Source organism: Meleagris gallopavo, chromosome 4 (genome assembly GCF_905368555.1).
Source record: "Meleagris gallopavo chromosome 4, MGAL_WU_HG_1.1, whole genome shotgun sequence".
Lineage (NCBI taxonomy): Eukaryota > Metazoa > Chordata > Aves > Galliformes > Phasianidae > Meleagris > Meleagris gallopavo.
In genome coordinates, this window is record NC_139407.1 from 53,823,825 (window position 1) to 53,836,455 (window position 12,631).

Genomic DNA, 12,631 nt, shown 5'->3' on the forward strand with positions numbered 1-12,631 from the left:
ATATACCGTATTGAGTAGATGGATAATAATAAGTATAGTTATTTTTGTACTGTTACTTTTTGTGTGAATACTGCCTTTTGCTTGGAAAATCCCTACACTTTGAAAACAAGTGGAACAGAGTTTCACTGAGCGTGTTCTCTGTGGTTGTGCACCCTGTGGGGTGACAGGGCTGACTGACGTGGTGAACCATACCTGCAAAACCACAGCCAAACCTGTTGCTGCCACTGCTGGCAGTCAGAGCAAGGTTGCGGCTGCTGCGCTAGGCAACCTTCAGTTCCTATTGCAGCATGGATGACAAGGCTCTTTTGTGGGTCTGACGTGGGTCTGATGTCCCATCCAGGGACCTAACTCTGATAGTCAGGCATTGCAGCACCTGTGCTATGTATAACTCACTACTTATTTAACAGCATTTGGGGAGAGTGGGATGGCAAGTAATGCACAGAGGCATATTGCTTGAGCTGAGTACTCTATCTCCAGAAACCCAACTGCACCCAGATGCAGTGAGGCTTCTGCATCAATAATAGGATGTGAGGATGTGGTATGTCAGACAGATGCAATACATACGTGGTCCCTGTATTGGGCAGTGAGACTGCTCAAGTCAGAACGTGATCTCTCAGTTCAAGTGGATTTTGTCTACAGGTGATGTGAGGAGCACAAGTACAGCTATCTCCTTCAAGAAGTGATCTTTCTTTTCCTTCCCATACCCTAAAGGCATTTGCACAGGGGAGGTGCTAATTAATCCCCACATTTCTACTACATATAAAGAAATTTGGCTGTAATTTTTTCCTAGTGGGACTCCATTTTGTTTTTAAAGATAATTGATAGCTCTGGACTTAAGCATTTCAATTATGGGAACGTCTCATGGGGACCAGACTAACAGACCTTGGAAAACTGTTTTAATGCAAATGCATCATGTGTTTTTTTTTTTTTTTCTTTTTTTTTTTTTTTTTTTTTTCTGTAAGATGATGCAGGATGCCTAAAGATTTGCAAAGAAGCTGAGCAATAAAATAAAAGTTAAAATAATTTCAAATTATATAATGGCACAGGACTGTGAGCAGGTAGAGTGGAGCACGTGATTCCTCTTCTACCACTGGTTCTTCTTCACACTGTTGGGGTGTGATTCTTTCCACCAGCAGCCCCTGGCCTCAGCCCTCATGTTCTTTCAGCTGGAACTCATTCACTTGTCTCCTGATCCCTTCCCTCCGACTTCTCCTGGGCTTCTGTCCAGCCTGTGACTCCTCATCCTTGGGTGGCAAAGGTTAATTTGTGGGACTGAGTCTGAGATGCCATCTGCCCCTACCCTGCACTTTGGGGTGGTGATGGTGAGCTTTTTAGTGCCTCTGTATCCTGATGTGTGAGGAGGACCAAACCCTTCATTTTTCTTGGTATTGTGAGTCTTAAGGACAAGCTTATTCTAATACACGTCTTGAAGGAATTAAATCCTGTTGGAAACCCCAGATGCACTCGCAAGTCATTTTTGTGCTTTTGCAAATAGTGCCATAATGTACTGATATTTTTAGAACATGCGGATATTTTCAGCTGGGGGAAAATCTTTTATTTTCTTTGTTAATTATGCTATGAATAGATCTTAGGCTACCGAGGAGAAATGAGTTGGTCTGCTGAAGCAGTGATCCCTTGTGAGTTCAGGTACCCACCTGGCTGCTCTGAATTGCTCACAGAGCTGGCTGCTGGAGTCATGATAGCTTCTGCCAGCTGTGGATTAGGCCTGAAGTTTCCTGGGCTCTTTACAAAGATGTGGCAAGCTGCCACTGCCCCCAGCTCAAGGCTGGGATGAATAGCACAGCTTAAGTCTCAGTCTTTCAGTGTGAATCAAGAAGGACCTTCGCATCATTCACATCATTGACGAAGAAAATTTAGAGCATCTTCCTCATTCACTAATTGATTTCTTTCCTTGCAATAGAGCAAGCAAAAGCTGTCCTTGTAATAACTGAAAATGAAAGGCGGGGAGATGCATTTGATAAAAAGAAAAGATTTTCAGAATAATGATCTAGACCCTTTTCTAAAGTGAATCAGTGTGCCATGCTGACTGTAGATCAGCTACAGCAGAGTCCTGGGCAAGAAACTGTGTGCACTGGCTTCAAGGAGGGATTGGTGATGGTAAGGATGGATGTTCTGAAATTTTGCAGGACTTTTTTAAGGACAAAAAAAATCTAAGGAAAAATTGCAGCATTGCTCAATATATGTTCCCCATAGTGATGTGTCTGAAAGACAAGGTGTCCGAGTCTCGATGCTATACTTTTCCACATGCCAACAGCTGGTATTGCAGGCATGAATCACTAACCACCAGGTGAACCCAGCTCCATCAATGGGAAGAGTAAGCAAAGGAGAAAGAATCATCAGGGGTAGAGGATTTAAATACCTTTGTGTGGGTAAATTATTGCCTCATTTCTTAGATCTTCTCACTGGCCAAAAAGACGCTATCTCTGGAGACATTTTACTGAAGGCATAAACCAATTAGAATAAGATTGTTGCACAACTAATAAAGTGTTTTCAGACAGAATTATTTTTAGTGCTGTAGAAATACTAAAGAATTAGAGCAAAACATGTAAAAATACAGTTAGAAACTTTCTGTGGTATTTAGGCACCTCGATTGCTCATCTTTGAGGATCAGCTGGTGTTCTGGCAATTTGCTGTGTTAAGCAGCTTTCCCTGTTGTATTCGCTGGTACATAAATGCCCAATCTTACTTTTCTTCAGAATGTACCTATTGTACCAGATGTGCTAGAACCTCTTGCTCAAGCACATGCATTTAGTGCCTCAGGTTCCTCCTTGCCTGATTCAGCCAAGTGGAAATACACAGGGATCAGAAAAATCCTATGTCCCCTATGCCTTTATCTTAAAACTAACGACCAAGGGCTTTAAGAAGTTCATGTAGTTGAGAAGTGATGCATAACTGCTTCTACATTAAAGACTTCCATTGCTTTGTAAGATACAGTCATTAAGAAATATTTGCCATATGGTTTTACTTTTGATATTGTCCTCCGCCCCATTTTGTTATGTGCTATAGTTCCTTCAGGAGGCCTAACTACTTAACAGCTGCCTTTTTAGATTTAGCAAATAATTTCCAACCCTACTTGAGTGGGATATTTAGTGAGTAAGTTGGATGGCAGTCTGGAATGTGGACTTCCTAGATGACAGTGCTGAAACTGTGAAATATCCTGCATTTGGCCACAGTGTTGCTTCTCCCCAGTGCTGTCAACACCAAGACTCAGGCTGTGAGAGCAGAGCAGAAAGTTGCTGCTTCAGTGATTATTACTCAGACAGCGATGTACCCAACCATCCCACTTTGCATCTCCCCTCAGCCCCTTTTCTGCTGTACCTAATAAATGTATTTCTTTATAAACAGTAATTTAGGACAATTAAGAGCAATTGCATAGTTAAACCTTTAAAAGGTTATCTTGCAATGTCATTTTCCTGACTAATGTGTTCCTGCTGCCATGTCATTTGTGAATAGACATGTGTTAGCCAGCTAGTGTGCTTCATCTGTGGTGACTTTGATTTATTTGCTCTGTAAATTGGGACTGAAGCAATAATGGAAACTGACATTAATTGTTTAACAGAGTCCTCTTTGTCACATCCTTTCCTTTCTCTGGGGTGTTTGAATGTTGAAACTTGTACAAAACTAATTGAAATTGCTGTGATGAGGACCAGTGTCCACTCAACTTTCTGTTCTTGAATGTCAGTGCACTTGAATGTCTGTTTAAAGCATGAGAGCTAAGCAGCTAACAGCAAATATCAGGGTTTCTTCTGTCATGCTATTATTGAACAAGGCATTCCCAGTTAGAAATAGCACACTTGGAGCTCTGTTGTTGGCTCTGTGTGCTGAAGCGCTCAGCAGAGGGGCAGAGGGCACCCTCCCAGCTGGCCCTCCTGGAGAGGCAGCCGGAACCCCCCAAAGTGCCATGGGGCATTAACGGAAGAGGATGCACCCTGCCTGGAGAAGCCCCAAAACCATACCATTATACTTCATTTCCCTGCAAAGTGCTTTTTTGCCTGATAACCTCTTTTCATACTTTTCTGAAAGTGATACTGGTGATGTCCCTCTTCTCAAAAAGTGGCTGTGAAGAGCTGGATTTGGAGCAAGTTTTATTCACAAAGTGGCTTCCCTCTGGTTATTTCCATACCCTCTACTCTAGCACTGGAGTAAAGCATCTGAATTGTCATGGCACTATGCATGTTTCTGCGTGGTATGATGGAAATTACTAGATGTATAGACTTAGGCTCTTTTTCTCAGTGGTCAGGCCCCTTTTGGCCTTTTAAGTAAATGCTTCTCCTTAGCATTAGCTGTGCATGAGTGTTTATTCGTTTCTGGGGACAATGCTGTAAGCACCGGAGCAGTCTATGCTCTGCCACGGCTTTCTAATGAGAACGCAGTTTGTCTGCAGGAACCCATGAGGTGTGATTTGGCAGAGGAGCCTGACAGGAGGAATTGTCTGTGCGGATGATGCTCATCTCTCCTTAGAATCTGGTGGATGCTGTATTGCAGAAAAAGTCGTAGTGAGGGGATGTGCAGATTCACCTGATTTTTTTTTCTGTTCTGAGGTGTTACTGGCAGTGTTTTGATGTTGACTTTTCTAACACTACTTTTTACAAAAGGGTGAGCTTTTATTTGTCTCGTATATGCCTTGCTAGTTCACCTCTCAAATGTGTGATCTGAACTTTGCTGAAATCTCTTTGTAGTGTGAACCCAGGGTGTGATGAGCCACTGTGAAGTGTGTGGAAAAGCTCCAAACTGGTGGCCCTGCATTTGGTTCAGATCTCTGGAATCAAGGAAAGGCATTTTAATGGCGCTAGGATTAGCCTAAAAGTCCCAGATAATTGATCTGTCAAGATCAATTTCCACTCTTTTTGAAGAATAAATATAATGATTTTTACACAATTCTATTCCTCAGAACAATTAGTACTCCGAAAAATCTTTACCTTAATACACAGCTGGGACTATATTTCATTAAAAAAATTGGGAGGTATTCAAATTTACTCGATTTGACAGAAAGAAGTCTTGTTTCTGAAATAAGATATCTAGTAGAATTCAACATTACAGCCACATCTGATTTGGGATTAATCTACTTTTTATAATTGCAGTTGGAATTAGATAAATGCATACAATAGCTGCATTGAACACTCAAACTACGTAATTCAAAAAGAGAACTTGAAAGGCAACTGCTTAATATATTCATTTAAAAGAAACCCTGAATCTGCCATTTAGAGTGTGAGTCTTGCTTGCTAGTGTAATGCCAAAATGTTCAGGAGTTAGAAGTTTTTCCCTTGTTTTTGGAGCAAGTGTTTCCAGAAGGAAGAGAGATCTTGTCTCTCTCACACTGGGCTACATACATGAACAAGGTTTGCCAGATTTCTCTGTTAATTCATTTTGGCCTTCTGATTAGCTGTCTTATTCTGTGATTCTTGTAATTTTGTCAGGTCAATTAACTGTTGTTCAGTGTTCAAAGGAGAAAGAAAGAGACAGCCTGGGCTGACACCATCGTTAGGTGCTAGTAGCCTCGGCACATCCTGTAATGCAATCCCTGCCTGATTATCTGTTGGTGTTAATGCTGCATTGAGAGAATTGCAGAGGAAAAGTAAAGCAGAGCAATACACTGCAAATGCAAAGAGATTTCTCTTAAATGCAGAGCTGGATAATCTTCTTGCACTTAATTGCATCTCCTGAGACGCTGTTGCAGGTTACGGTTTCAAGGCAATATTTAATAATGTTTTGACTGCTTTTTCACATAACAGAGTCACTGTTTCATTCTTTTGTCTTCTCACCTGGTTTCATTCTTTTTTTGGTCTTCACACAGAAAATAGATGAAGAGAATGAGGCAAACTTGCTAGCAGTCCTCACTGAGACACTGGACAGCATCCCTGTGGATGAGGATGGATTGCCTTCATTTGATGCACTGACAGATGGAGATGTGACCAATGAACATGACGCCAGCCCTTCCCCGATGCCCGACGGCACCCCTCCGCCCCAGGAGGCAGAAGAGCCGTCTCTAGTAAGAACCCTTCCTACTGTTTAACAAGAATTGGATGTGCCTCTGGCTACCCACTGCATGGGTATGATGTAGTCACAGTAAGGTCTGGACTTTTCACTTAGACTGAAAAGGAAAATCAAGTAAAGAACTGAAACTTAAGCGGGGAAGAAAACACACCAATCAATCATAACATGACTAATAAAGGAATCTACTAAAAAATAAATTGAAGAGATTATTTTTGAATTTTTTTGCTAATGACTGACACTTTTGCTTATTATTCTGCTCAAATAAGTCAGGATAATATTTTTTAATTCGTGTTACATTTCTTGAGGCTCTTTACTATATATGTTTAGTCTTTACTTTGGTGATCTGTAAAGAAATGCCCATTGAGTCCAGCTCACTGCAGGGCTAATTTTGTGCCTTTAACGCTCATTTGACCAGTAAGCACCAGCTTAGTGCTAATCAGGGCAAATCTGAATCTTGGGTGAGGATGTGGATGAAACCTTACACACATTTTGTTCTGTAAAGAGAGTTTGAGACAGGATTCTATTTCTGGTGAAAGTAATTTATCCCTGACTTCTGCAATAGCAGAGTCAGATACAAGCGTCCATTATTCTGCTCAAGTTAACTTCTCTGTTTAGATCAGAGACTTGTTCTGTTGAACAGATCACTGAGAATTTTGCTTTGGCTTGGATTCAGAAATCCAAGGCCCCTGCCATTTCTTCTTGCCCTGCAGTATACTGCAGTAAATGGAATAAAAGAAGTTTGTTGCCAAGCCTCAGAAGAAAATGAAATCTCTTTGCTCTGGGGAGTATTGAGTCCTTCCTTCTGTTTTAATGCACTTTGCTTGCTGAAATTGTAGTAGCTAGTTTCAAGCAACAATACAGAAATTTTTGACAGGTAATTTTAATCCATAAAGATGCATAACTTTACTTTTTTCTTCCACTTCCTTTTCCCTATGTGTTTGTAGCTCAAGAAGCTCTTGCTGGCTCCAGCCAACACTCAGCTAAATTACAATGAATGCAGTGGTCTCAGCACACAAAACCATGCAAATACAAATCACAGGATCAGAACAAGCCCTGTGGTTGTTAAGGTACAAATTTAATCTTTGTAATAAGGGGGAAAAAAAGAAAGAAAAAATGTAACATGTCTTTTATGCTTTCAGCAATCAAGTAAGCAGTAGATCTATATGTGTGGTATTAATCTGCCTACTATCCAGCAGCTGCTTCAGAAAACGTGAACAGATTATAGACTGGGTTCCAGAAAATCACCTGAGCTTCTTTATGCTCTGAATATTTCATTTTTGCTTTTTCTCTTGGCAGAGTTCAGCTGTAGTCCCACCGTCTGTTACTCTTGTCTACTTTATTGATACACAGAGTAGTAGGGGATGTGATAAAATTTGTTGATGGGCTGGTGTTGTTTATGAGTGACTCCAGGATGCAAGACTGCCATTTTACCAGCTGTCTGGACTAAGAAAAATTGCACTGGATTCTTGGCAAAAGATGTATATCAGCCATTAATTGGAAAGAATGGTGTCTCTGACATAATTCTGTTAGCAGGCAGTATTAAACAATGTTTGTCTTGCCATTCACTGTAACTGAAAACAGAGCATTTAGGGGTACTTAAGAGAGTTGTGAATACTGGGCTCAAGCAATCAGCAGCAAATTAAGGTTTAAACCAGCTTATTTTTTTGTTCACAGTAAAGGCGCTGTAGGGTCTTGTTAGTTACATGTTGCTGAGTAGGAACATTGAAATGTTGGAGAAATGAAATAAAAAGCTGCATAAATGTCATTTAGGAATTTCAATGTAATTTTCTTTTCTTGTTCTGCAAACAATTATTCACAGCTCATAGATCTAGTACACTTAGACTGAACACTTCATTGAAAATCTCATCTCTTTAGAAAACCTATATCCATTCTGATAAGGTTCAGTTCACTAATTTTAGCTTTTTTTTTTTTCTTTTTTTTTTTCTTTTCCTTTTTTTTCTTAATGCCCTGTTTTTAAGACTGAGAATTCGTGGAGCAATAAAGCGAAGAGCATTTGTCAACAACAAAAGCCACAAAGACGTCCCTGCTCTGAACTTCTCAAATATCTGACTACGAATGATGACCCTCCTCAGAACAAACCAGCAGAGAACAGGAACAGCAGCAAAGAGAAATGCACCTCCAAAAGGAAGCCCCATCTGCAGTCTCAGACAAATCACCTGCAAGGTAGGTGCAGCAGCACAGAGCAGAGTTTTGGTTTTGGAGGGAAGCTGAGATACAATGCTTGTGAATACCCTCATACCTCTTTTGTTCCTTGGATTATTACTGTAAACCCAGCATCTCTTTCTTCTGTATAGAGAGAGTTTTAAAACAGTATAATGAAGTTAGAATTAGCCAGGTTTAACTTTTGAAGTTTTAATCCTGTCTCTGTTGTCTCCAGTCAGAAAAAGAGAAAGAAGAAAAAAAGAAGTTTAACAAGTGCTACATGTCAGTATATCAAGCAAGTTGGAGATATTTATTCACAGAGTACTGTACCACTAAGAAATCATTATACCCCTAAACAAGCTGGGCAGGCTGGTTCATTAGTAAGCTTCTTTCTTTTTGCCAGTGTAAAACCGAAGGCATTGTTAACCTGCCACATCGTCCTTAAGAGACAATAAATAGCACTCTCACTGCTACAGAATAAGCAATAAATGTGTCATTCCTGTTAAAGCAGGAATGCTGGTTTGTAATTTTATTTTGTAAATAGTTGGAAGTTTAGCAACCATCCTGATCTTTCTCTCTCTTTATATTCTTTATGGCCAAAACTAAACACTTGTGTTGACTTTTAGTACCCTCCAATGCGTAAAGAACTGGGCTATATTACTTGCTTCGATGTCAGAGAAGCAAGAACTTAGAGGCTCCTCTTTTGCTCCCCTCCTCTCCTGCCTGTTTTCCCAAGATAAAGAAGAACTGTAAAAGCTTATGAGCCCAAGGGGAGCTTATTTAAAGTTACTCTTGCTTTAAAATACACCTATGGATATACTTGTCTGGAATTGAGAAAGCCAAATACTTATCTCAGTAACATTGGTGCAAATCCTGGATGACTCCTCTGAAGCCGATGGAAGTCATCCAGCTGCAACAGAGATCAGTATATAACCCACTACATGTTGCCTTGGAGTTTGTAAAGTGAGAATTCTGAACTGCATATGTATTTTTTCCTCTTCTTCTCACTTCTCCCTGCTTTTTCAGCCTCCATCAAGTCTATTCTTTCACTCTTCGTTAGGAGGTATAAGCAAACTTAACAAAATAATCTTTCCTCCCCATCACTAAATGTTCTGCTCACAGCAGTGTGTTCTGACATCTATCGTATAGCTTTCTCCATTGTGATTTCAAATTCTCTGAACAGTGTTTCTCGTAAGAAAGAAATCCAGCTGCCCCTAGAGCTTCTTGAATGCCAACTGCCACTCCTTCTGGCTGGTCTCAGCAGACGGCTTCAGAGGAAAATCCTGATTGAAGCATTCATTTCAAACCTGGATCTTGTACTGCGAAGGTTGTGGAACCAGGCATAGGCCTGCCAGACACAACCCAAGGTTTTACTAACACTGCTGGGTGCAATAAAGCATATCACATGTAAGATATCTTATACACACATGTATGTTATACATAGGTGTATGTGCGCATGTACGTAATTACTGATTTTAAAATCTTGCTGTCGGATCAGAGCTGCATTTTTTCCCCAAATTGTACAGATTTCATGCAAAGAAACAAAGTAAAGTGGGTTGTGACAACAGTGTAAAGGGAGAAGTTAGGAATGTCCTAAAAGGACATGCAGCCAACTCACCAGTGATTAACAGATGACAGTGTCTTCTGTGATATTGCAGGTGAAATTACAGGCAGAAAGAAATTATTCTCTTTTTTTTAATCCTGCAGTTTTATTTACAGACTTCTGAAATGTTTTTTCATCAAATTTGTCTTACACTCATATATGACTTCATTGTCAATGAATGTGCATATAATACAAGTACAAGAATATAATGCTTTCAGCTTGGACAGTTTCTGTGCAGAACTGACCTTGCAGATTTGAGTGCTATTCACGGATGTACAGTCATTTCTTTATACATTTAATCAAAACTAAAAAATATTGTCTCCTTCTGTTTTAAAAGATAATCAGGGCCTTTCAAAGTTAGGGAAAGCTCACAAAAGAGAAGTGAAATGATATTTTCCTTTAGGGTTATTGTTGCAAACATATTGCAAACCCATGGGAATGTCCACAAACCCGTTCATGCCAAAGATCATCTGTGGTTTTACATTGAAATTTGCCCATGAGGAAATTTAGTTATTTTGAACCTGAATGTTTTCAATTTACAGAAACAAGCAACTTCACGTGAACTCTTTTAAATACAAATAAAACACACTATGATAGACCTTAAAAATTGAATAAACAGTCACTGTGGAAAATGATATCGGCTAAACATTTACAGTGTCAGTGGCTGTAAATGAGGATGGAATCCTGTTTGGTCAAGTCCATGCCTAACATTAAGAAAAATTAATGATGTTTTGGTATATGAATTTCTCGGTGAGAGGGCTAAATAATATCTGCCTAAGTGAATATAGAGGAATGTGAGATGATGCTTGGGTGCTGTGTCTTAGTGTTTCATATTTTATGCATCTATTTATTTGGATCTGTCCCTCTATATGAGAGTTAGGAGACTTTTTAGAAGCTTATATAACTCTTACACATTAAGCTTTCGTAGAAAGGCCGAGCTGGGTAAGTGTATGTAGGTTTTTGTTCTCTGAAAAACAGTAGGAGCATTTGCTTGTACAGACTTTCTTCCTGAGCCTTTTGCTAAGCTCTGTTCTTTTTAGCCAGTTTTACCTCTATGTAGGCACTGTCAACAGTCACAAACATTAGTATCCTAGGTGTATATAAAGTACTGGCAAAGTTGTGTCATCTTACAGATGGTCTTATGGAAACCTTTTTTATGCACAAATCACTGATGGTGCTGGATCAGACACATAGCCCGTTTTGGTGCATTTCCTCACTTTGGCAGTGAATTCTGAGGAAGGTGAACCTAAGGTGAACACCTGAGTTTCCATTTCTAACTTTCAGATGGGGAGGAGGAGGAACAATATGCAGCTCTTGAGAATTGAGTTAATTTTTTAAAAATGTAATATTACTCCAGGAATGCTCTAGAGCTTATAAAAGTAATCAATTTGCATATAAAATCCTTTAATGTCGATGGGAGCTCCAAGCCTGGAATGAATGCGAAATACGCAATAGTGACACTCTGGACAAAAGATCTGCAGTGCAGAAGTGTTCAAGGGGAACATTTTGTCTTAAGTAATTAATTTGCAGAAGAGATCCCCTGCTGTTTTTCTTGGTACAATGCTCTCTGCATTTAAGCATCAATCTAACTTCTGAAAAGTAAAATTTGCAAGTAATATTATTTTTAATTTTGAATGTTTTTCTGGCAATTAGAAGAATCTTAGTTGTATTGCAGTATTCTAGTTCTTGGCTTGCTTTGGGAAAATACAAGCTTGCATGAATAAAAGCTACAAAGACTTGTATTTTTATAGCTAGAGCTTTGTTTTTTTGTGTATGTTGGGATTGTAGTGCTGAGAGTGTCAGCCCCATTTTTAACCATCTGTGTCTGAATCCATGGCTTGTCATAGTTTGCAGGATAATTTGCAGAAATTTGGACTATAACAAGTTGGACTCTGGCCTCATAAAAACAACCTATTCTCAGTGCTACATATAAAATTGTATACTGTAGAAGTAAAATTAACTGAATATTCATAACGTTCTGTTAGTTTGTAGTTATTCTGCTGCTCTTGTTTCCAAATAAAATGTAGAGTGTATTCTAAATTAAATCTAGGAGAAAATAACATTTTCATGGTGTATCCTGTGGATTTCTTCATTGATTTTTAACATGTACCACTCTTCTTCTGAAAGGTTCTTGGCATTTGGGCTGTGTGCTGTATTTCAGAGGTGCAGTAATTGCTGTAAATCATTGTTGAAATTTAGCTACCCTTTTTGTGCCAGTGCTAAGGAATCAGGATGTGACTTCTCATTTATCCGAAGTATACAGAAATGGCTATTGAACAATCAGAACCCAGCCCTAACTGACTAATAGGGGTTTCCATCACAAAAACAAAAGACAACTTTTTGGTACATGTTATGGAGTGCTTAAATATTCCATAATCGTTTTCTTTTTTCCCCTTAGCCAAACCAACAAGTTTATCACTTCCGTTGACGCCTGAGTCTCCAAAGTAAGTAGTAAAAAGTGCAAACATTTATAAAAGGGAGGGGAATCTAATACATTTTGGCTACAGCAACTCCATTTCAGCTTGTTTTTATAAATGTGCCCTGTCTTCCAGTGATCCCAAGGGTTCCCCATTTGAGAACAAGACTATTGAACAAACCTTAAGTGTGGAACTCTCTGGAACTGCAGGTGAGAAATGGGTAGGGTTAGCTTTTCCTTTAAGCACGGTTTGGTGTGTGTTTGTTCATTTCAATATACAGCACATACACTGAGATCTTACAGAGGTCTCCGGGAGATTAATTTCAGAGCAGTTTGCGTTGACTTTTTATCCGGTTGCCTGAGAGGGAATGTGTTTGAAAATATTGCTCCAAACCTACACAAGAGCGCATAATTTCTGGAAAAATATGAATGAA

The 12,631-nt window shown here is 39.5% G+C and overlaps 1 protein-coding gene across 3 annotated transcripts in view; it reads left to right on the forward strand.

Moving 5' to 3' along the window:
• The window catches only part of PPARGC1A (PPARG coactivator 1 alpha), a 347,064-nt gene that overhangs the window by 308,019 nt on the left and 26,414 nt on the right, over window positions 1–12,631 (forward strand). For 2 of the 3 annotated variants that reach the window (XM_085223377.1, XM_003205895.4), the window contains exons 3-7: window positions 5,816–6,010; window positions 6,960–7,082; window positions 7,995–8,199; window positions 12,180–12,225; window positions 12,334–12,407. In XM_085223377.1, the coding sequence (XP_085079503.1) occupies window positions 5,816–6,010; window positions 6,960–7,082; window positions 7,995–8,199; window positions 12,180–12,225; window positions 12,334–12,407 (643 nt within the window). Of the gene's footprint in view, window positions 1–5,815; window positions 6,072–6,959; window positions 7,083–7,994; window positions 8,200–12,179; window positions 12,226–12,333; window positions 12,408–12,631 lie in introns of those variants that run through there. The other variant, XM_085223378.1, reaches the window with a different exon arrangement.